Genomic DNA, 26239 nt, shown 5'->3' with positions numbered 1-26239 from the left:
GTAAACAGTTTTAGTTTTGAGCTCAGAAGATGAAAAGGACAGCTGTCTCTCAGCCAACAATTCACATCCTGAACAATGGCCCACATGGCTTTTTGCCCAAATCACAGAATGTTAGGGATTGAAAGGGACCTTGTGAGATCGTCTAGTCCAATCCCCCTGCCAGAGCAGGAACACTCAGATGAGGTTACACAGGAATGTGTCCAGGCGGGTTTTGAATGTCTCCAGAGAAGGAGACTCCACAGCCCCCCTGGGCAGCCTGTTCCAGTGCTCCATCACCCTCACTGTCAAGAAGATTCTTCTCATATTTAAGTGGAACCTCCTGTGTTCCAGTTTGTACCCATTGCCCTTTGTCCTTTTATTGGTTGTCACCGAGAAGAGCCTGGCTCCATCCTCCTGACACTCACTCTTTACATATTTGTAAACATTAATGAGGTCACCCCTCTGTCTCCTCCAAGCTCAGAGCCCCAGCTCCCTCAGCCTTTCCTCATAAGGGAGATGCTCCATTTCCTTAATCATCTTTGTGGCTCTGTGCTGGACTCTCAGCAGCAGTTCCCTGTCCTTGTACTGAGGGGCCCAGAACTAGACACAATATTCCAGGTGCAGTCTCACCAGGGCAGAGTAGAGGGGGAGGAGAACCTCTCCTGACCTACTGACGACCCCCCTTCTAATACACCCCAGGATGCCATTGGCCTTCTTGGCCACAAGGGCCCAGTGCTGGCTCATGGTCATCCTGCTGTCCACCAGGACCCCCAGGTCCCTTTCCTCTATGCTGCTCTCTAATAGGTCATTCCCCAACTTACACTGGAACCTGGGGTTATTCCTGCCCAGATGCAATACTCTACACTTTCCCTTGTTATATTTAATTAAATTTTTCCCCACCCAACTCTCCAGCCTGTCCAGGTCTCTGGATGGCAGCACAGCCTCTGGCGTGTCAGCCACTCCTCCCAGTTTGGTGTCATCAGCAAACCTGGGGACAGTGCACTCTATTCCCTCATCCAAGTCATCAATAAATATATTGAATAGTACTGGTCCAAGTACTGACTCTTGAGGCACTCCACTAGATACAGGTCTCCAACTGGACTCTGTCCCATTGACCACAACACATACAACTAATCTGTTTTAAAATAATAGTATCTCAAACACTGGTGCCTAATATTAATATAAATGAAGTCTGGCAGCAGTTCTTTTATGGTTACTGTTTAATGACATTATCCTACTCTAAGCTTTGCCATGGTGGTGAAGGTGACCATAACTACAGAACCAGTTGCAAGATCAGGGCCTTAGCATTTCAGATGCAGTTAAAATAGTTGAGTATAAATGTATTAAAGTCAAGATAATTCCACAAGAATCTTAATTTATATCAATCGGAGATAAAATGCTTGTTTTGTTTTACAGCATTTACAGAATTTCAGTGTTCTTGGTATGTGTCAAATAGTCTCAATGTTTTTAAGGAGCTATATGTATATTTTACAGTTAAATACATAAATATCTTAAACTATGAAAAGTCAGTAAATAGAACTGGCATTGCAAAAAACAGGATTATTTTCAGACGCAAAACAAACCTCACAAAAATTAATTCAATGGAGTATGATACAACTTCACAGCATATGGGAAAAAGTTTACAATGTATAATTTTCATGCCAGAATTCTTGAGTTATCAGATAATGTATTTCCTTTCAATGATTATTCTGCAAGCCATATTTAGGTCTTTTTTACAATAGAAGCTTCACTGTGTATTTCAATACAGAGTGCTCTTGTGTGTTGTTCACCCATCTGCAAAATCATTTTCCTATTTAGATTGAGGAAGTTAGAATAAGGAGAAGAATTTGCTTCATTCACGTGTTGGGTAAAACTATTCTGAGTCATTGAATTCTGAAGAGAAAGAACGTAGCGACAGTAAATATTTGGCTAGAACTTAAGTGTTATGATAATTGAACAGCCTGTTATTTGTGTTAGCTGAAAATATTCTTAAACCAATATTATAATATGAATTATTATTAACTGAGTAGGTTTATAAGAGCACGCCTATAATTCTACTTCTTAAAATCAAAGGTTGGTCTTATGGACAGGGGACCTGATTTTCATTTATACTACAAAATCTACACTTCTTTTCTCAGTGGAAAAGGGATATTTAAAGGAGAAGTAAATAAGTATAAGAACAAACCCCACTGTGCTACTAAAGATGGCAAAGATCTCAGGCAAGGAGTTTCAGTCCCAGGAGCAGCAGTTGTGAGGAGAGGCAGACCTGGGCTCAGAAGATGTAACTGCAGGCAAGGAGGGGTCTGAGTTCAACAAGCATCTAAGAAAAACAGAAGAAAAAGAAAACAATGAGCCCAAGCCTACTTATAATGGAGAAGGTGACATACCAGGGTGATTATCTGGGAGCAGAGGTATTAGGGAGCAAAGGGCTGGGGGTCTCGTGAGATACCTACCAGTGGCCCAGCTGCAAGAGGTCATGGATGCCAACAGAGCAGAAAGAACAGGGACTACCGAAGCCAGCTTGCAGTTGCCATTGCAGAAGGATTAGTAACCCACTTGATCCAAATTTTATCAGATCAGTCTTTTGCTTTGTGTAGCCATGGCACTTTTATCTAATCTTGAAAGACAGAAAGCATTCACTGCTGTGGTGAACCACAGCCTTACTGTAAATGGGCCTCCAACCCTGACTGCCATTTCTTGTGCGCTGCAGAACTTCTGTTTACTGAATGCCATATTTGCACCCATTTGATTTCTAACTAAATTAAACCTATACCATTCTGTGCTATTTCTACAGTGTCTTAAATCCAAATATTTGTGCAATTTAAAAGTGGTGTGGCTAAAAATTCAGAGCTGGACCTGTCAATGGGCCCACTGACCCAAGGTCTTAAAACCTGATCAGACTCGTATAGTTGCTAGATTTCTACACAGGAGCAAGAAACTATTAACACATAGGTATGTGAATGATTCGCTCTAAACATTTGGGACACTGTCGCAGATGAGAAGTAGCCTGCTTAGTCTCATGTATCTGCTAGTGAGAAAAAAGTATGTTTGGCAATGTCTATATGGCAATTTGTTCACCAGGCAACAGAACTAAAAAATTTCACATGATCTCCTCCTGCCCAGCTGACATGCGCTTTGTGCTTGTCTCTTACACGGCAGTGGTGTAGCCAATACACACAATATATGCTCTTCACAGTCCCCACGTCTGCCCTCTTCCCCCCATCCACTACAGTCACAGGCTCCCCACTCTTTTCTCTATAACCCGCCACCCTTTCTCCTGTCCGGTTCCTCCCTGTGGTCGCAGCACTCATGGCCACCATGTCACCACTGTCTTCCTTAGGCTATACCCCTTTGTTAGATCTTTCACCTTGGCAAGAAACGATGTGCTCTGATGGGGCTAGGTCTACAGATTTCACCAAGAAAAATTATTAGGGCCTGATCTATCCCCACGTGTTGCTCAGTCCTGGTACTAAGACAATCCCTCCTTGTGCCCACCTGCAGATTTGCACAGCATTTGCAGGAAGTATGTATTTTTGAGAATTTTTCTTCTGAGAAAACAAAGAAGATTAGACATAGCTTGATCAATGGATTAAAAATTTTAAAATATTAGACCGACACACAGACATAAGCATAAGTTTCTTAAGAAACCAAATTAAAAGTATTCATATACATATATAAATTTAGCAGCTTCCCTTAATTGCTGTGCTGCTGATTTTTGGTGGAATAAATTGAAGATGTGAAGGAAGAATCTGTATTTTTTTCCTGCTTAATGCCAGAATACAAAATGAAATTTTAAGTATTATTATTATTCTACTGACTTACTTTCTGTATGTGTTTATTATATATCCAACAGGGTATGACTGTGCAACTGTAAAAAGTGGAAGCTTCTCATGTAAGATTAGGAGATTACTTTCTGTGGGAACATGACTGAGAAAAAAATTTACTGATCCACTTTTAAATGAATAATTACAGTAAATTTTAAGATGATGTAGCTAAAAATGTAAAAGATAGTATGTCTGAAATTTCATTTTACATGCTTTACACAGAGAAATTTTTGTATCAACTTAAAGCATATGGCAAGTAGCTGCTGATCTAATGGACATAGTTCGATCTAAACTTTATCTTACAGAGCCAAATAGTATGTTTGTGAATCATAACTCTGCTGCAGGGAATTTCTCTCCTTGGTGAAGGAGAAATTGGTCATGAAGAGGAAGAAAAAAGAGACAATGATTTCTGCTCCAAGTATTATATCATGGAAACATAGAACAAGTTGTAGGATGACTTGATGACTTACCTCGTTTCTTTGAACTTTTGGTGTCTGAGTTACAAATTAGACATTGCGAATGAGCTGCAGCAGTGCCAGATATAGGATATTAACATTGGTGGGGTGGAGGAAGGGAGGCAGAACTAAGATCAAGGGTAGCTTGTTCTGGAATCTATAGCTAGTAGAGCTATTATGTAATTAATCCGAAGTAAAATGAAAAAAATCCATGTTGTTCCAAATTAGATTCCATTGAGGCTATTATATTTGCCATGTTTCTGAAAAAAATCAGGCCCATAGAACATGAAAGCAGTCTGGAGTAGGAGAAAACCAAAGGATTCTATAGTATTTTCATTGATTTGGGCATTTTGTCCTATAACATCTGCCCAAACCCACATCTGTAGCACCTTGAGTGGTCACGTGTACGCATGTTATTGCAATAGCTTTTTAATTTTGCTGTGACATAAAGGGACCTGCTTTCTGACTAGCTTTGCATTTTACCTTGTTTCTGTTTCTAGGAATGTGTCCCAAACTACAGTGATACTTCGCAGGGGATCCTCCTTGTTTATCGCTCATTCTCTAGGAACGCTGGATTTATGGGAGACTGTTGGCCCACCTTCAATGAAATAGGCAGGTAGTCATGACATACTGTCCTGTAGCCTGGCAGTTACAGGATTTACTCTTAGAGAGGGACTTGGGGTAGTGTTGGTACACCGAGCCATGCCTCTGGCACGTAAACTACAAAGTTCAGATGGTCTGTTGTAGTCAGCATTTCTTACTGTCTAGCTCTAGATCATTCCTAAAGTGTTTTCAGAGGTCCATATTCTTGGCTTGCACTTGCCCTCAGAGCTGGGCATTGCCTTTCATAGGCACTCCACTCTCCCAGGTATGGAGGTGAACTGTATGAGAAGAGGCGAAATACAGTATCAGTGTCCTAAATCACTCATGCAGTGTATAGTTACTAATTATTTGGCACAACAGCAGCTGCATTGAAGGTGTTGGAGAGGACTTTATACACCAATTTCAGCATTTGTTGATATTACGAAATGCCAGATGGTTATTTTCTGTATCAGTGGTTAAACAAATATTTACTAAACTGAGGATTTTTTTTTTTTTTTTTTTAAACAAAGCACTCCTAACAGCTACTGGAGCAGGCCAGCCATTGCAGGACATCTCCATTTGGCAATAGGCTTTTGCAACCACCAAAATATCCCTGTGTTACTCTTTAGCCCTGGGCAGCTGCTAAAACAGTAAACAGCCTCTCTGTCTTGCCTTTGCTTCCCCAGGGTGAAGGAAAGGAAAAGGAGGAAAGTCTCAGGGCTTGAAATTGAAACAGATTTAATAGAACAATAATAGAAGAAGAGTGATACAGAGCAATACTTAGCAGCTGGAATGCACACTCCCAGCAATGAGTGCCAGAGGCTGGACACAGTGAGTCCAGCACAAACATGGAGATAACAGCAGGCATAGGGAAGCCATAGGAACAAGACTCTTCATGGACAGCGATCCTGAAAGTCTCCAGCAACTTCCTGCTTATATATGGAGTGTGATGTTCATGGTATGGAATACTTCGTTGATCAACCTGGATGTCAGTCTAAAGTGCTGTCTCATTATGGTCCCTCCCTTGCACATGCAGCTGGACAGTTGAAAAGTCCTTCATCCCCTTGGCAACAGCCAAGATATCAGTGAGTTCTTACACTCTTTTAATACCAAATCCCAAAAGCGGGAATGCTACTGGAAGAAAACATTAACTTTATCCTAGTGTGCTATCTTATTATTCTCAAACTAAATCTGAAACAAAAGACTGTGCTAGCTACTAAGAAGAAAATTGACTAACTGCATGGAAAATTACCTCAATTCAGCCAAACCAGCACACCCTGCCTATTGTTTGTGGAGATATTGTGAAAGCAGACAGTCAGTGTTGTATGAGCCAGAAAAAGAACCAGCTATTAAATTGAATTCCAGTTGTACCTTTACAATAGAGTTATTTTATCCCATTTTATCCCCAAATTTTACTCATTTTTAAAGAGGGGAGGGAGTGGAGTCCTTAAAGCTCAATGGAAGGATGTTTTGTATTTTCTCATACCTACCTCTTTACAATAGAAGAGCCCACCTCGTGTAGTTAAAGAAACATTGTAAATTCTGAGAAGCGCTTTTTGAAGACAGAAAGATCCCTTTGTCGTCATCATCCTCATCCCTGTTGTGCTAGAATATAATGATGTGGTAAATGGCGAGATATAGTTGCATAACGCTGAAAGTTGGCATGTATTTCTTCAAAAGGGACTACAAGAAATAATAATTCCTCTGAACAAAATATTCAGATTTTACAATGCCATATTTTGTTACAGAAGCAAATTTTCTCTATTTTTTTTTTTTTCCTTTCCCTGTAGGTTATAACTAAGCTGAAGGTATTTCAGATTAGGATGTTGTGAGACTGGATCAGTGCTTTTTTGGCAGATGGCCATTTTCACTGGCACAAGAGTGATGAGCATTCAAACCTGCTGGTTTGTGGGTGCTCAGAGTCCAAAGAAAGGGAGAAGCAGAAAGCGAAGCTCAAGGTCTGAATAACTGGCAAAAATCTCCTTTACCTTTTTAGATATGTGGAGAATTTTACTTCACACAGAATCACAGAATGTTAGGGATTGGAAGGGACCTCAGCTAGGTTATTCATTGCAGAACTGAAATGCAGTTATTTAGACGTCTTTGGGTTTTTAACATTTTGTTACAAACTTTTATTTCTCATTTTGAGTGCAAAAATTTTTAATTTGTTTAGAAGACTGAATATTTAGTGCTCGTTTGAAAACTTCCTTCTGTTCTTTTGGAGAGTTCACTCTGTCTCTAATCCATGAAAAAATAAGGACTTGAAAGTCTTCTCTGATCTGTCGGTTTGGAAGACACACAGCAGCATTAAAATGTTATGGGATAACTTTAGATTCAGAAGGAGGACACAACTAAAAGGACCCATGGAGCCTACGTGGAAGAGCTTTGGAATAATTTTGGGAATTTAAGTTAGATTATTTGTAATGCCAAAGTATCCTAGTCTTACCTTGTCTTCTGGGCAGATGTGCCTTCTCTCCAGCTGAACAGATTGTCTGCCAATCAAAGGTCTGTGGTGTTTTTTTAGTCAAACCATGATAGGATTTTGAGAAGTTCACTCAATTCAATGATTTCCTGTTAGTGAGAGATTCTAATCTAGGATCTCAGGGCCTTGGGGAATGCAAGTTTTGTTTCACTTGCTGAAGTAAGAAAGGGAAAAAAGCGAAAGCAAATAAGAAAATTATAATATACCATCTCCTTTTACTGTAGTCCACATGGAAAACGAGGGGCTGCCTTCATCCATATTTATACCAAAAATGGTTCCCATGTTCAACAGACCACCACGCTACTAATCTCCTTGCATTTTTTTCCAAACATCATTCTCACCCAAGATGAAAGAATATTCCATTTACTAGATGTGTGTTGTGAGCTTTCATTTATTGTTTTTTATTTTTATAGAACTATGGGATTTAGTAAGTCAGCAAGGCTTTCTGTACATTAGGGGATCAGTGGAAAGAAAATGCTATTTCTATTTGGTACTGTTTCAATGGATTAGGCAGTGCATCAAAACATACATATTAGCTTGAGAGATAATACCTCGAGGTCTCATAGCTGTGCTGGGACTATGATAGCTTCCTTGATGCTACCTGAGATTCTTGCACATATCTTTCATCATAGGACTCTCGATGTAAATGTTCAATACTCTATGTGATAGGAATTCTGCAATCATCTTGTAATTGGTTCGTTACCTAGATGGCACTCCTAGAAAGTAAATTAAGAGTCCACTTCAAAAACCAGAAAAAGTTCAAATACAGTACCACACCAACAGTGGTTCTTAAGTGTGTACTGTATTTGTGTAAACTCCTTTTCGGAGTCCAACTTTCAGGTTATTCTTGGGTTTAGAAAAAGAAAGTTATTTGTCTGCTGGCCCTCTTACAACTACGGTGCTGCAAGAAATTACTGAGGGAAGTCTGTTGGTTACTCTGTCTTAGAAGATTCCCAATGCTCCTTTGAAACACAGTGCATCCACTAGTGGGAATATTCAGATGGATTGTTCAAACACACACAGTAAACGTTTTATAACTGTAGTCAATGTATATAATATTTCAACTAATGTTTTATATGCCTCACATCTGTTGTCAGTATTGATTGATTTAATGCAAGTGCTCTTTTTTATTTAGAAAGCTATTTTCTGTATTTAGCATTATAACTCATGTATGTAAATATCATGTGTTCAAAACTTCTCCTTAGCTATATTGACACTTCCCAATGTACAGCGTTCAAAAAATTTGTACTGGAAGTCAGGTTTTGCTCTCAAGACAGATCTTTAAGTAGCGGCTTCACTTTTGCATGCGTCAAGGTAATAGTCATACAGTAAAAATAGATTATGATGAGTATATAATAGCATCAAACACAAAATTATTCACCTTGGTGAGAGCAGATGTAAATTTAGACAAATGTTGGATTTGTCTCTGTATATGCTGGATATGTAGACAGATACACATTTCTTATCCTATTCTTTTCCATGTATCATTTGTTTTATCATGGTCAAAAACTACAACTTATATATAACAAAATACTGTTGGTGCTAGGTTCTTTTAGCACTTAGTTTCCAAAATACTTGCAGTTTCACTGGTGATAGAGGGTAATTAATTTGCTCGTGCAGTTTCTTTCCTTCTTTTGATAGTGCAAAAGCTCTGACTGCCACCAGATGTGTTTCTGCCTGACTGAGATGTTCCTGTGGTCTTTGAAGACTAACTTGCATATTAGAGGTGAGCTGTTATGCATTACTAAAAAAAATACAGAAACAAACCAGCAGAAAAGCTTGCTGATTAATATTAAAGTTCTATAAAATTCTGAATACCCAAATGAAGTGGGTTTTATACTTAAGAGAAAGAAAATTAGGCAGCAATATGATGTTTGAACTTGGTCAGTTTCTTTCCTTATCACATCATAGAACTGGAGCATCCTTTCAAGTAAAAATGTTAAGATTATATTTAATTGGATGCATTTTCCTTTTTAGGAAGCTATGTCCTATTTGACTGTGAGCTTCAGTTTAATGACTAGTTTGGGTGAATAAAGATCAATAGTCAAGTGATTTGCAGATTTGTACTTAGCATGAAAATAAAAAAATTACTGCATCTTCTGGGTATTTTGCATGATTACTTGAAATTTTATGCTTATTGATTGATTGTTCCAGGAGACACAAGACTAATTGTTAGCCATGTAGAAATTACCTTCATTCATCTGTCCTTGTTATTGCTAAAATATAATACTAAAAAAACCCCCACTGTTTTATAAGTGGACCATGTAAAAATATTATTTATGACACTTCATGCCAATTGTACTTTATAATGCTTTTGTTGAAATATTGAGAGTAGTAGTGGATATTTGATTGAATATGAATGAATATTCAGTTGAATGTTATTATTCAAGTATTGACTCAATGTGTCTTGGCATTGCATCTTTGTGAGAGCTGTTCTGTTACAGCAGTAATGTAAAAAAGTAAAAAGCTGTATTTCATAGGAAAGTCTGATGGTTTAAGTAAAGGCGCAGTTGTGATTTATTGTCATTAAAGTTGTACTCTGGCCTACTGTGCCAATTTTCTGCCTTTGACCTTCTTGCTTTGTCTCTGTTTATTTATTGCCTACAAACCTCATTATAAAATTCTGAGGCAGAAGGGGATGGCTGCTGTCTTGTTTTAAAAGCTGCCTACATTGCAATGCCTTCCTACATTTCTCCCAGTGAGGAATTTGTCCCCATGGTATATCCCTGTCTGAATTTAGATGGAGACAGACGCCGTGTCAAACTAATTACTTCAAAACAATGCAACTTAAAGCGGTACTTAGATCTACTTGGTGGAGCTTGCTGTGGCCCACCTAAATATTTACCAGTCAGCTACATCAGGAGCTGCTTGCTGTGGCTTGCGGTCCCACTGTACCTGAAACATCCAAATTTCTTTGCCATGGGAACCAGGTAGACAATAATACCTATAGAAGAATGAAGAAGAATATTGGATCCTTTGAAAGGGCAGGTTTATGAGTTCATGAATCTTAAAAAAAATGCTGTCGTCTTTAGGTCAGCTGTGTCAGTCACCAAAAACGTTTTAAGTTATTGTAAGGTACGCTTTTCACTGTGATCCTTACAGTTCTTTGGTAAGCTGATAATTAGGAAGGTGGTAAAAATACTTTTGCATGTAAGTGGCTGGAAGAGAATCAAAGTGTATGTGAAGGAAATGAGAGCTCCAAATAAATATAAGGACCTGCCACATTCCCCTTCAGCCCTTGCCTTCTGGTTCTTGAAATTCTTACTGATATTAAGACTCTGTGGTGTAGCTTTTCCACTGTCGCTTGTATTTTGACACCTGACAGTTTGATCCAGCCAGCAAAACCTGAGATGCTGAACTTTGCTTGCTAGATTGTGTTTTGTTTCCAGTGTCACATCCACAATTAATATATTCATATTCAATTATATAGATGAAGATATTGGGATCCACCAGTACTATGACAAGAAAGAATCAGGTAAAATATAAATAATCATAACTAAAATTAAATAAAATTTACAGATGTTCATTATACTGTGACACAGGCTGTTTGCATTGAAAAACACAACTTTGAATTTTGTGTTAATGTGTGCCTCTGTATTTCTGTAGAGTAAGGAAACACAGAAAAATATTTTCTCTTTATATCAGAGTATGTAAAAACTTCTTATTCCACAAAAGAAAAAAAATGGAAAACTATTTACATAAAAACAACCTAAAAAAATGTAAGTGGGATTTTTATATTCTAAAGTCTAGTATTTTATATCATATTTTCTATTCTATTCAGCCCTTTCACCTGCTGCAGAATACCAAAAGACCATGCTAGCATCATGGCGAGGGATGGAGCAGGGCTGGGGTGGGCGTTTGCTGGAATCCCAGCAGAGGGCACCTTGAATGCACGAGGACCGCGAGCCCTGCCCTCCTGCATCCCTACCTGGCCTCTGAAATGGCCATTTCAGAGCGAACGATCAATTTTCTTTATCTGATTAATCCTGTTAATCCTAGAAGTTTCACAGTGAGCCAAAAGGTCTGTTCAGCTAGAGTTACTCCCTCTTTTCGTCTTGGCGGGCAGGCTGGAGTGGAGGCTCATGTGGGCATCCCGCGGGCTGCATTTGGTGGTTAATGCGCTGTCTCCGTGGCTCTGCTGACAGACTGACTTCGCTTCTCCTCTGGGTTCAGTTGCAGCTCGCTTCACTATCTGATGAGACTGGAGGCTCAGTAATGCCAGCCCACCTGTGGGGCTGCATAAGCCTTTCTTTCACTGCAAATTTAAGATTATCTGCCTTATGAGATGAAAACATCAGGGCTGTGTTAATTTTTTGTAAATTTCTGTATCTTATCAAACTGTATGAAACCTCTCTCTAATATTAATATTCGCTGACAGCAGTTGTAAGGATTATCATTCATCTTTAGATCCTTTCTGTCCTTTAGCATCACAGGTAAAGCATGGTAACTTAGAAGAGAAGCAAAAGCTGACAGAATATAAGGATATTTTCTGAGTTTCTTGTTACAGTAAGACCAAATTATTAAATTGGATTGGTGATGCCCCTCGAAAAGCGTTAAAGTAACTCAGACTGCTTCCAGTGTAACTTTCTGCACGTGCCATCTAAGGATGGTTACAGAACTACACAGCACAAAACAGTTCAAAAGTTGTAATTATTCCTTGCTGGTATATTTGCAATCTCTTCTTTTCTGCGTCACCAAGCAGGGTAGTGTGTATTACTTCTCAAATCCATTGTCAAGAGGAACCACAAAAATAATCACACTTATTTTCATTATGAAATTTATTCAGCATATGAGCAATAAACATTTTCCCAGTCAGCTCTTGAATTGAAATACCAACTGCCTCAAACCTGGAAATTATAACTAAAATACTTTCAGCCAAAATCAAATTCCAGGTTAATAATCAGCTGCCTTCACAGAAGGCTTTTAGCTTTGAAACATTTACACTGTTGCTGCATTATCTGGTTAAAAGCAATTTCAGTTTATGCTATCACACACCAGTACTGTGACAGTTAAAGATTTTTATATTAGCACAACTTTTTTTTAGTCAGGTTTTACAACTCCTGTGTAGTTATTATTGCTCAGAGCATTCATTTATGTTCAAACATTATTAGATGACAACTCTGAAAAATCTAATTGATTTTTAGATTACTTCACAAAGTAATATGTTTGCTGTAAGAATTGCCTTAACATTTTATCTTATCATGATGAAAATTCACATGGAATTGTGCATGCATTTGAAGGCAAAATGTGTTCCAGAAGGATAAGTTATTTGCAGTGCCATAAGGTGTGTTTGGAGCAGGTTGAAGCCCCACTAGGGGTGGGTATGAAGGTGCACACAGCCATGTGGTAAATCTACACCTGCTCTCTAAAGGTGAGGAGATGAGAAAGGGTCATAAGTAGGGAGGAACATAATGGATTTCTGTACCTTGTGCTGTGGGCAGCATTATTATGCAGGCACTGCCTATGTAAAGAGAAACAGACCCAGGTAAACCCCGTTATACAGAAGCCCCAATTGTTATGTTTTATTTGTGTGATATGCAAAAGTAGCACAACTGATGTACCTTGTTGCTATAAATATAGAGTTGGCCTAGGCACAAAGCACGGTATAGCAGATTTCTTGAAGAAGAGCACTGGGTAACTTTGTTCACAGCTACTGATTTGTTATGCATAGTTTGGTAACTCTACAGGCAATTTCCCATTTTTCATATGTGTATTAATGAAGGCGCCCATTGAAAATGTGATCTTACATGCCTAATTAATATTATCATAACAGTTCCACCAACACTGGCTTCTGTCCAATAAAATACAAAGAGAAGTTGTATGTTGGTGTGCTTTTTTGTTGATATAGGAAATCCTTCATTTTTTCACTCTATAGCACTTCTATTGTAAGCTCCTTTTTGCAGGGAGGTTTAAACACAACTGTTAAGTCATTTAGTCTGGAAGTTGGCATACAAACTGATAGCTTGGAGCTTAAAACTTTTCATCAGATTTCCTTTAAATAGGCTAGATTCTGAAAAGACAACGTGTTCTAGTTTCTCATGGTTTTTATTGTATACTTATGAACAAAAAGCTGCTCACTTTTAAATGATGAAATCTCACAAATTATGGGGGCCTGATTCTCAGCCATGGAACAAGTCAATTACTAGCAACTCCAGAGGAAGCTTTGCATCCTCATTAAGGATTAATGTATTAGGCCAGAATTTTCATGATAGTTTGCTAAATGTTAATAAATTTGATGAAGGACTATAGCAATCATGCAGTTTCTTGTTTGCTTGCCTTGGCATATTCTTCAGACAGAATTTTCAAGAACAAATCCTAAAAATAACTGTACCTGATAAGTTATTTTGTTCACAATTACCTGTTAATATCTCTTTACATGCATATATTCATGTATATATATTTTGCAGACACATTAGTGCCTGCATTTTGAAATCAGGCAATGAATGCTAGTTGAAAAGAATAGTATCTGTTTAGGATTTAGTAACTTGAATCTGAGTTTACATACTGAATGTGAGACACTTTCTCATTGCAAGTGCTTAGCAGCTGAGTAAGGTGTTACATCCTGAGAGCTTTGTGCACAATTGCCATGGTGAATCATGGTCAGTGTGGATATTTCCTGCAAATTGTTCCTGTGACAGAGCTTTTCAAAAGGATATAATTTGGCGATACAAACCAATAGAAACCATAGCCATTTCATTCCAGTTATAGGTAAGTTTTACATTTAAGGTAACTCCTAGAAACCTTAGTTTTGTGTTTCCATGGAAAAGGAAGCTCACCTTGAAGAACTTTTAAATTACATAAATATATATTTCTACATACATGCATATATGTATACATGTAAGTACACACAGTTGCCTATATATGCACATTTCTGTGTTTGTGTTTTTGTTTGTTGTTTGTTGTTTTTTTTTTTTTTACTTTTATTTGCCAGTTCGAGATTATCCTTGGATACTGAAAAACAAGCGACCAGACAAACTACGAGAGACACTCAAGGAGGTAGAGGTATGTTTCGGAAAGTTTCAAGTACAGCAACATATAATCCGGTTTTCAAACCTCTTTCAACAGCTTTAATTTTCATAAAGATCCAACTCTCCCAGTGATGATAAATGTGCTTTTGTCTGGCGAGCTGTTCCAAAACAGCTACATCTTTGTGTGGCATGCTTCATCTATGAACTTGAAAATCAGAAGTATGTTAACCAATAGTGACAATGTGTACTGCCAACTCCACTCTCTGTTTTCTGTTGTCCTTTAGGACTTAATGCAAAGCAGTCAATGTATGCTGAGCAAATGGAAGAACAAACATATCTGTCAGGTAAAATGTTTTGACAAGTTCTTGCAATGTTCAGCCAGTGGAGCCTAACAGCCATTCAGTGATTGATGCAATAGTGTTAAAATGTTAACTAACACAGAAAATCATTGGTTTTTTTTAATGTGTGGGCTCTTATTACCCAGGTTGTGTTTATTTAAATGTCTAACCTGAAATAGATGCTACAAAACAATAATCTGTTTCTTATCAACAAGAAAAATTAAATTTAAAGGCCCCTGACTCTGAGATATTATTATTATTATTTGGGGAAAATGAAGGTATTCTGTACTTCAAAATAGCATGCTAAGGGAGCAGTTAAAATATTTTTTAATTTTTGTTTCTTAATTATTTACGTCTCTGTCGCAAATCTTTTTACTTTGTGCTTGTGTAATATGGGAGGGAAGCTATAACTCTAAACCAACTAAATACTTAATCAAGTTGTGGAACAAAATATACTGTGACATGTGACACTCATGTAACTATGTCCTCTGTCTATGTAAGTTTGACATATTGTATACAAGAAACAGCTTTTCACACCCTCTAACACAGAACAGTAGGGTAAGTGGGAGATCTGAACATGAACATGGTCTATCTCCTTAATAATGAGCTTGTTCTGAAAAACATATGTAACGTATTTTATAAGTTTCTTCAGTCTTCATTATTTGTTAGGAATATGCATCATATTTGAAGTTGCTTTGGCATGGGGAATACTTTTAAATATTACTAATACTGTTTCTAAGAAGAAATTTTGTGTTCTAACTGTCATGCTTTTTTAGATTACTTTTTTCTTCTTTTAATTCAAGTAGTTCCAAATGTGTGTCAGCAGGATGAGTATTGAATATTAGAACATTACACAGCTGAAATTCCAGAAGTGTCTTTAAGAACAGCAAAACTTTTGAATACCTGACATGCCAAATAGTATATAGTCTTTTTGTATCAATAAGATAATACATTTAGTTGTCAGATATTATCGCTAGTAAATGTATATAATTTTTGTACAGATTACATAGTATGTATCTGTGAATGTTAATCATCTGGAACTGATTTAAATATTAATTGTATGCTAATTTAGAGGACTTTTTTTTTTCCTGTTATTGTTGTTGTAATTAGGAAAGGAATTTGGTTAAGAAATACTGAGTCAGTTAACCATGAGTGTATTCATCTGCTGCACAGTTTTCTGTCTCCATTTGCTTTCCTTGTCCATTCTCCTTGTGACATTTTCATTCCCTTCCCATCTGTCTGCATCCACTGGCATTCCTTACCAATACATACTTTGGAACAGTGAACTCCTTGCCAAAATTTGATCGTCCTGCCTTTATAATTTAACACCTTTGGCTGATTATCAATTCTGTATAAAACTCTCTTTTTTACTTAGTATCCTCTAAGTAGTTTCAGGCTTACATTAAAAAAAGGAGACAAATACAGTTTTATTTATTTCTTGTACAAGATGAGAAACAGAAGAGAGGGATATTTTTATCTTAGTATGTTAGGTTTGGCTCTATATTGGATTGAATCATGTAAGGGGGAACTTTTTGAAGGTTTTTTAGATGGCTTGTATAGCCAGAGTATAAGTGACAGTACAGCTTATAACATAGCCAGGGTTAAAGTTATAATAAAAATCACAGTTATTTTTTTGTCCTTAAATTCTGATTTTGATTTCTCAATCACAAAAAAAAAAGGGTTTTTTATATAATAATGGCTGATCATTGAAGTCTGCAACAGGGTTTAGAATATTCTGCCAAAACAATTGTGATATTCCACTTTCCGTCGTTCTGAAAATATAAGCTCTCCAACAAATGAAAATAAACCAGAGAAAATGAATAATTTGAGAGAGTCTAGAACAGAAAAGCTGTCTTCTATCAATTTCTATGTTTGTTTTTCTGCTGCTCATCTGTCTTTGACCATTTTGCAGGAATATCTGAACACTCCTTTTTGGATACAAATGTTCTGAAGCTTCTGGAAAAGATGTTGTACATTTATTTTTTTAGTTCTAAGTAGAAAATTAGTTAACTGTTTCAGCAGAAAGTGCTTATCACATAATGATGTGATCTGTGTCATAGCACTACTGTATTCATGTTCTATTTTGGATGGCTACCAGAGCAGCTGCTAGTGGAAAAAGAAGAGTCCATGTTTGCATTAACTTTAAAGTGTAATAGAAAGCAACATGTCAGACAAACAACATGGAAAGCATGTAGTGAATTACCCTGACCGTCATAATTTCAATGATTTGGGCTAAATCCGAGTATATGGTGTAAGTATAGTATTTTTTTTTAGATCTTTGTTTTTTAATAGCAATACAATGTCATAAATTCATTATACAAATTAAAATGTTTAACTCAACAGCCAACGTGTTTTCCAATAAACGTTGCATGTATTTGCATCTGCCATACCTTTAGCTGAACCAGGAAGAGTTCCCTTTGTGTTGTAATAACAATGTGCTATCCAAAAACTCAATGACTGTCTTACCTTTAACAAGACAGAACAAATCGAAAAAAAATCTGAAAGATGATACAATGATAACAAGGCTGTCATTTAAAAGAGTAGTATGATTTCCCTCAGATTATGTGAAAAACAAGCATAGGATTGCTGCTAGTGTGGCTTCTGGAACCTAAACTTCACAATTCCTAATCCCTCACTTCTTCTTCCTCCAGCTTCTAACTATACCACAGGCAAAAAAATTTGCACTATAAATTTAAACATGCATCAGTTAAAAATAAATGTGCTGTTATGTTACCTGTTTGTGTGCAAATGACCAATTAGATTTCATGCATATGCCTCAGTGAAAAATCGTGTTTATTTTGCATGCAGATTATCTTGTCCATTGTATGAATGAATGTATTTCTCAAAATTAGCTCTTCTATACGAGCTTGTCTGGAACTACTATAATGCTGGCCCAGCCTTCTACCTTGATGTTTAATTTCATGCATGAAAATTTCTCCTATTACTTTGTATATATACATATATATGTACACAATCAGTGCATTAGAAGTTTCCTATTTACTTCCTTGTCCATTGCCAAAAAGAAAATCCATTGACCTTTATTTTTACAGTCTTAAGTATACATTCTAGTACTGCTTAGAGCTTCTGAAATAGGTGATGTGTCAGTTCATGTAAACATAACCTAACTGTACAGTGATTTTTGTCACAGAGCTTGCTCTCCTATTTAAAAGAGCTTAGTTGAGCCCTAAAGGACTGAGGTCTTTTCTTTAGGTCTGTTCCTACTTGTTCCAATACATTCTGAATGCACACCATTTCTGTATGGTACTTCTGAACCCCAACTTTGACCTGTGATGAGTTGCTGAAATAATCCTGTAATCTTCAGTTGATGTCAAAGAAAAGAAAGATGACAGAAAAAAAAAAAAAAAAGAAGACAAGAAGTCTTTACAATAACATGGCACTGTATTATTAATAATTAAATAAGCAATTCACTCCTCGGTTTTCCCTGCCAAGGAATATTAATCTAAGGAATTAATTTAATCATTATTGTTGAGTTTACTCAGCTCTGGCTTCCTCTTGGTCTCCTTCTCTACTTCTTTGGAATGCTTTTAAGTTTTACCACAAAATCATGAAATCAGTTCTATGAAATTATGCCGTTGGTTCAGTTTTGGTTTTACAATGCAAGGTAGTAAATGTTAACGATATCTAGCCAAAACATTTGATTTCCAATTTCTTTTAGTTTTACATTTGTATTACAATGTGGAATTAAGCACATGCCAAAACAGAATTATTTTATTGTATGAAACCCAAGCACTAGCTGTGAATCATATCAGTTACTGCTAATGAAAAAGATGCATATATTCTCTGCTAAATTACTTTGATTTGATTTGATTTAATTTTATTTGTGTTGCAGTTTATGTGTGTGTATGAGTGCTTTTTACGTTACCATCATTGACATACTTAGAACTGGATTCTGAATTGAAATGCTCAGCAATATTTGCTGACATGGCTTGTAATATCAGCTACAGTGCCCATAAGCAAACTGATTTAGCAAGACATGGTGACGTACAGTAGCACATCTGATATCAAAAGCAGGACATTCTGGCTGGAATACATAAGAAGCTAGTACCCATCACCAGTTACTATGAGGAACACTGCCCTCGTATTAAATTCTTTTGGTTGCTTTTGATCACAGCCATTAATGTGTTTTGTGGTTTTAGAGATTTGGAGCTTGAAGTACAAATGCATTGATTATTGTGAAACAGTAACATGTAACAACAATAACTTCATCTGTAATAAGGCATGCAACAGAGTAATTATGGTAGGGTGGCTAAGAAAGCAATCTGAAATGAAGAGGTGGGGAAAAACCCTGTGAACCTGCTTGAACAAGAAATGCTTTGCAATTCCCTTCTCCTTTTGCATATTCCTTTGTCAGCTGGGCTCTGTAAGGGAAAACAGTTTGCAGCAATGTTTTGGTTTTTTTTACAGGCATTTTTTCCATGTCTCCCAATTTTTATCAGATAGAAGCAAATCCTGGCTTTGCTCTGCAGGTGTCTTTTTAGGTAGAAGGGCTGATAAGGAGCTAAGCTACATGAATGAGGACTCAAGGGCTAAGGCTGCCAAGGATAAAGGAATCCACTGAAGTGCGTGCTTAAGTTCTACCAATGTCCATAAGTCTTGAACCTGTACTTAAGTCCTTTGCTTAATAAAAAGTAATTCAAATACATATTGAAGCACTTTTTGGTTGGGGAAGAAAAGGGCTAAGTTCTTCCCCTGATTATCTTCTGCTCCTTCTTATGTCTGTTTTGCTCATTGAAGAACCATTGGCACGCAAATTGCATAATTCCTTCTGTCAAAGTCTTCATAGTCAACTCCTCAGTAACACAGAAATTAAGTGGCACTTCCTTCCCAGCATGTAGACCAGATGCCCAAACATTTTACTTGGGCTCTGTTCAAGTATGAAGCCTGTGCCTATTCTTCCAATAGGTATGAAGTCATGCTTCCATATTTTGTTTAGGAACACCTTCAGACTGTTAAATCTGTAGAGATGACTCTTCTTGTTTCTATTTTTCACATTGCGGTACTTCACTCTAAAAAATTTGTGATGTGTTTCATTATTGTGAGCTTCTTTCACTAATTTGATACCTGTTAGATGGAATGACTTTGTGCCTTGTGTAAATAATGCCGCTTATGTTTGCTTTTATTCTTTAGCAATGATGGGCAATTCCCTTGAGCAGTACTTTTTGGTGTTGTATCACTGTGTATCTGTGTTCAAGCCAAGTTTGCAATCTTCCCCATTTGCTTTATACTCATTCATGCTTATGATTGGACATCTCCCATCTACCACCCATACAATCTTAACTATGCAAGCTTATGTCTAACAGCACCTAAATCTTATTATCATATAACAATCTGCATAGACTACACAATGAGTAAGGAACTGAAATAGTGAAGTTTCAGTTTGAGCACGTAAATATTTTCTCTTTTACAGAATGTTTTTGATGAAATAAAATACAGAATCATAGAATCCATGAAATCATTTTGGTTGGAAAAGACCCTTAAGATCATCAAGTCCAATGGTTTAAGTAACACTGCCAAGTCCAGCACTAAACCATGTCCCTAAGCACCACATCTACATGTCTTTTAAATACCTCCAGGGAGGTGACTTCACCACTTCCCTGCTTTATTTAGATACCTGCTTGTATTTAATGGTAAACTTTTAAGAAGTATTTAAAAAAACCCAAAAAAACAAAAAAACAAAACCTCCTTCTAATCCAAAGGATTTTTAAAGAGAGGTGGAAGAAGTACTGACCTTACATGGCCATCTAGTGTGTAAGGTCTTTGATTTATTTTTTAAATTTAGACTCTAAATTTCCTAGAGGTAAGGACTTAAACCTGTGGAGCACAAGTATATTGTAAACCACGGTAAGTTATAGCAAAAATTTGTTAAATTAAAATTTAAGTTTTGTCTAAATATCTCAAACTTCTGTGGAGAATAATGGGAATGTTTTGCTGTAAAAATAAGGAAGGAGGGAGCACAATGGAAGAAACAATAAAAGCCATGGAAATATTATTTTTACCTACTGTTGTGCCATACTGGTAGCATAGAGAGATGTTATGCAATATTGGAAATACATAGCATTGGTTTAATGACTAGTTTCATAGATGTAAAGCAAAGCACGCCCATTGGCACAATATTTTATATTTATATAAGTGTCATCATACACTGGAGCAGTTTTGATAGATTTCTATTATAGCTCTGTAAGAGTTGTGATTTATGTCATTACCAGGAAATTAACATATAGGCATGAAGTGAATTTACACCCCAAAACATCTAAGAGTTAAAGAATCCTTATTTGTTACTCTCAATCCAGGAGTTGGCAAGCATGTCTCTAGATAGCGTATTGGATGGACATATTAGATGTCAGCAGAGTGACAAGCATGTGGCTGCATTCAGTAATGCAGTCATTCAAGGTCACTGACCATCTACAGATGAAAACACCTTTTTCTCGGTGTTTTGCCTCTCTTTACCTGGATGGGTGGTATATATCCCTATTCTGTCAGGTAAACCTAGAGACTACAAACAGACTTCTGATTCACTTAGCATATTCTCCCAGGTGAACTCCAGGATGGTCTTCTAACGCTCTGCAAGGCAAGGAAGCACGGGAGCAACCTACCATGACAGTAACTTTTTCCAAGGGGATAACTTAACTCACAAGCAAAGGCATTGTGGAAGACACAAGTCCGAGAGTTTATTTATATGACTGCACCAGCTCTCTTTGCCCAGGGAAGTGGAGGTGTTTAAAAGACGTGTAGATAAGGTTCTTAGGGACATGGTTTAGTGCTAGAGTTAGATCTTGGTTGCAATCAATGATCTTATGGGTCTCTTCCAACCAAAATTATTCTATGATTCTTGGTCGTACATAACACTGAAGGATTTGGAGTGTTTTACTCTTTTGTGGCAGGCTGAATTTAGAACTGATCTTTCTAGAGTATTTATGTAATTTTCCTTAATCATTGCTTGCGTCATAGTTCGTCAACTTCTGGGTTTCAATCCTCACTTGTTCAACTAGGTTCTTCGGACAATTATAGCTAACTGTAGTCAAACCTTGCTGGACTTAACATTATCAAGTTGGAAATAAATTGTGATTTTATCTAATCTAACTTCAACATAAGGATAAATTGAAGTTTTGAAAGATTGTAATAAAAGCTGTGTGAGTGTAACTGTAACTGTGTCTAACATTTTTACTAGGACAAAATCTTAAAGGACATCTGTCATGACAGGGAATATTTAAACATTGGCTATATATATTTATCAAAGAATGCTTGGTTAGACTTTGGCAAGATAGGAGATGATAATTGGCTCTTAATAAATTAACATCACAGTTATTTTTTATTTTTATTTCGGACATCAGTAGAGTTTCTTTTTGAACCCTTGTGAATTGACGGGAAGATAGTTTGGGAAAAGTATTGGTTAAAGATATTAGTCAGGGCAAGAAGGTAATTTATTTTAAATATGCTTGTCCTGTTCTTTGCTACAGACAGCACAGAGCTATAGTAATATAGCAAAATATGTATAACTGAGAATTTTCATAGCTAAATTGTTGGGAGCAGAGCATTGCACAAGAGGCAAGCCCAATTAGATCACTCCACTCCTGTCCCCAGCACTTTTTTTTTTTTTTTGTTATACAATAGAGTAGATCTCACTGCAAGGAAATTTACCTGCTGTTTATGTACCAGTGTGTTGTACTAAAAAAGTATATTGAAATAATGTTTGTCTCACAGCTTTGGTATAAATAAAAAAGATACTTTTGGGCCAAATTCTACTACAAGAGCAAGTATTTCTCTAGTAGTAAGTTTTTTAAAAGCACAGAGATTTCTTTAAAAAATCTGCTGTTAGGTAGAAGAAAGAGCTGGAGTCTCAGGTTTCTTTCCTTTGCTGAGCCCTCTATTTCTGCACTCATCTTTCCACTGAAGGTTTCTTTGGCAGAAAAGGTCGTTCACAGAACCACAGAATGGTTGGGGCTGGAAGGGACCTCTGGAGATCACCTGGTCCAACCCACTTCAGCAAGTTTAGGGCTGATACAGCCTCTGCTGAATGAGTGATGATTTTTATTTTTTACTGATGAGAAGGAGATGAACCTGGCTGCCAGAATGAGTCCTTCAGAATTGCTGCCATGTGGCAGGAATGAGATCTGGTTTGAAACTTTAACATACACCGAGGTCATCGAGTCTAGCAACTTGCAGGATCAGAGGTGGCACTGGAAGATGAATGAAAATACACTTGTGTTTTCAGTAATGCAAGTGAAGATCAAAGTCACAGTGGTGATGTTTTCACTGTTTTTACCTCAAGGTCTTTGTAGAAACCATTTTGGCAATGAGTTAAACAATTCCTATGGTCAGATTTTTTTTCTTTATAAACCCTGACTATTGTTTACCATGTTATTAAGAAAAAAATTATCTCTCTAATAACTCATTTCATATACTCCTGCTACTAGAGTAACTTGGAAAAGTGAGGTCAATTCACAATGGAGCAAGAAATTTTAGGGGGTTTATTTTCTGAATTTCTTTTCTGTAATAGTAGCATCCAGAACATGACTAAGTTTAATGGTGTAATTATGCAAAAAGAAATGGTTTTCATAACTCCTTCCACTGAGCATTCTCTCATACAAGATATGGCGTCAGAAGGAGCAGATAAGGACTGTGATTCAGTCTTCAAGACTATATGTATCATTTAATTGAGACTAATTAGGCAAAAACATTCAGTTAACTCTGAAATAACCCTCTGAATATTCTGTCCAATGGTTTTAATTCCTTCTTTCTAAGAGAGATGTCTATAACTTTGTGCCAAGGAGTACATGGTTTTATTAGGAGCCCACAGCTATCATTGCAGTAGGCCACCATTATTTAAGTTAAACAGTAAACGAATGGTCAGAAATAACAAGAATAGTAAAAAGGTGATAGTTTTAATCTGTGATAATAATATAAAATTACATGAAGCCCAACTTTATATGTTTTTTCATGCAGGCTATACAGTTATTTTATGCAGGAAAAATCAGGTCCATGGGTGAGAGAGTGATTGGCATCATCCCTTTACTCATTCAGGACAAAAATGTCATTTGTTTTGTAACAAACTAATTCAGTACATTTTCTACAACATTTGGGGACTTAGCACACATCTTCTTCAAGGGTTCAACAATTGCAGTTCTTGTACCTATATAATTCAGTGTCGTGTTACACCTCTCCTTTTCATTGAAAAAGCTTTCAAAGTCATTATAAGTCATCTTCACATCAACAATAAGTCTTTTTTGTAATTTTGAAAATTAGATAACTGCGTAATGGACAGCTGCTAATACGTACCTCAGAACATTTCACTTTATTAATGATTCTTGATGTCTTGTTTTCTCACTATTTGGATTTAGCTCCTCTTTCACTCAGGTATACTGGTGTCCCTAAGTCTTTCTGGGCCGCAGCTGGAGAAAGTGGTGATTGACAGGACCCTGGTGGGGAAGCTCATCTCCGACACCATCAGTGATGGTAATTACACCCACGTGCAAATCAATTGCCTACATTAACAATAGGGTAGAGAAACAGTATATCAACAGGTAGACTAATTATTGCCACTGGGGACTTGCAAACACAACAAGTAATTGCATGTAAAGCCATAGCTACAACCCTCAGGACTAAGAACACTTTAAGAATAATATTTAACATCAAAGTTTTCAGGCTTGTCAAATACTGAATGGGTTTCTAAAATTCAGCTTCTTGCACATTTTAATCACTGTGAACATGCCATTTGAACTTGCAGGTTTTTTTTTCTTAAGTGGGAAAAATGAGACAGAACCAAACATGAGCCAACTTATTAATTACATGGGATAGTTATTATTAAAATATGTACTTACTAGAAAAGGCTGGATAACATTTTTTACATGGAGTGTGTTCTGATTTAGTTTCTAGATTTCCAAAAATCTCACTACTGTTATTAACTAGTGGCTCCTAAAAATGATGTTTTGTTTGATGCAGAAGAAAACTTATGAAAATGTACCAGTTTTCAACAGCTTTATAGTATGGCTATAGTATATTCAATGTGTCTCTAATGAGCTCCACTGAGAACCCAACCAGGTGTCAGTATTTTGGCATCTGCATGATCAAGAACATGGAATTTTGGAGCAAGCCAGCTTACATATGCATTATCTTCCAAATTCATAAAATGTGGAACAAATTACATCCTTTTAGCAAGAATATATACTAGATTTAGCTTTGATCTTTAATGATTTATTTTCTTCCATACCCAGGCATCTATTGAATATTGACTTGGTTTTCAAGAAAGCTACAATACTGTGTCTCTCTGATCTTTTCTTATTGGTATATTGTAGTTTACTCTTGAAAAATAATGTTAATATAACTATGTTATTAGAATCTTCAGTATAAAAAAAAACCACCATAACCTCATTTTTTATCAACCAATTACACAGAGTATAAAACACATTTAATGTCCTGACTCCTTTTTTTCACTCCTCACTTAAGTTATTAGATTACTAATTCCATCTCAGATTTTTCTGCCCTTTGCTCCAGAGAGAGGATTTCATACTTTCAAGTGGCAAAAAGTAGGAAAGCATGGAAGCTAAGGTTATACCTAAATTGAAGTTGTAGAATTTTTTTAGAATGCTCTCTTATATATATATATAGATATAGATATAGTGAAATTATACATATCTTGCCTTACATTAGCTTAATATGTCATAGAAATACAATTTAAAAAAATACTGCTAACTACAAAAGCTTACAACTAAAGCAATAATGTAGCAACCAATATGTTTTCCTACAGTTACACCACTTAAACTGCTATAAATAGTGTTCTATAATGGTTTGTCCTTATTTTCACATATTCAAAAATTTCATATTTGGTAATATCCATGTCTGAAGGTGAAAGAGGACTGCTTCTTTTCAATCAAAGCAAAACCCACAATACATGTCATTGCAATATGGTGGGATTTTTTCAGGAACAACAAAATAAGATACTTTTATTACTCGCACAGATAGTGTTCAATATACACATTTTTGTGCTGAACTACCTTACGTGAGAACCATGACATAGCATTGGCCTAGAATAAATTAATTTTAATCCAACATAATTGCATATATTTCCAAATCTAGTTTGGAATTAGGATTATAATTATAAATTTGGCCAAAATAAATTTGATACTTAATACAAGAAGTCTGTATAAAAATAATAGTTCTTATTTTAACAATTGTGTATATGTAGAAATTGATAAGATTTACATCTGCCAAATTTACTTATGAAATGTTGTAATTCTAACTCAGAGTAGCACACCCTCTTAACATTTCGAATAAAGGTCAGATTGTGTGCACAAAATACAGAATTAAGATTCCATGTATAATTCTCCAGCCACTAGTGAAGTCCTCCTGATTTTTATTATTTATAAGCTAAATTAAAATATAAATTTGATTAGAAAAAACAGAAGCATTTCTTTCCGAAAGAAAACAGTATTTCTCGTTTTTTAAATTATTTGTGGCACTGAAGTCTTACAGTACTAGTGTATAGAATATTAACAGCACTACCTGCCTTTTTAGGGTAGTCAGATTCTGCAGCATATGAGTCCACCAAGAATAATGGTCTCACTGTGCCCACAGTTGTGTCCATGTCAATCTG

The 26239-nt window shown here is 36.5% G+C and overlaps 1 protein-coding gene across 1 annotated transcript in view; it reads left to right on the top strand.

The window, feature by feature from the left end:
- Positions 1–8987: 8987 nt before the first annotated feature.
- The window catches only part of WDPCP (WD repeat containing planar cell polarity effector), a gene marked incomplete at both ends in the record, with an annotated part of 97948 nt that continues 80696 nt past the window's right edge, over positions 8988–26239 (top strand). Inside the window, 6 exon segments of the mRNA XM_080341501.1 lie at positions 8988–9048; positions 10753–10797; positions 11748–11798; positions 14254–14324; positions 14575–14634; positions 23988–24102. Coding sequence (XP_080197627.1) covers positions 8988–9048; positions 10753–10797; positions 11748–11798; positions 14254–14324; positions 14575–14634; positions 23988–24102 — 403 coding nt within the window.

The sequence above is a fragment of the Nesoenas mayeri genome (genome assembly GCF_963082525.1).
Source record: "Nesoenas mayeri genome assembly, chromosome: 3".
Classification (NCBI taxonomy): domain Eukaryota; kingdom Metazoa; phylum Chordata; class Aves; order Columbiformes; family Columbidae; genus Nesoenas; species Nesoenas mayeri.
The sequence above is the reverse complement of the archived record's forward strand: the minus strand, read 5'-3'. Positions and strand labels throughout refer to the sequence as shown.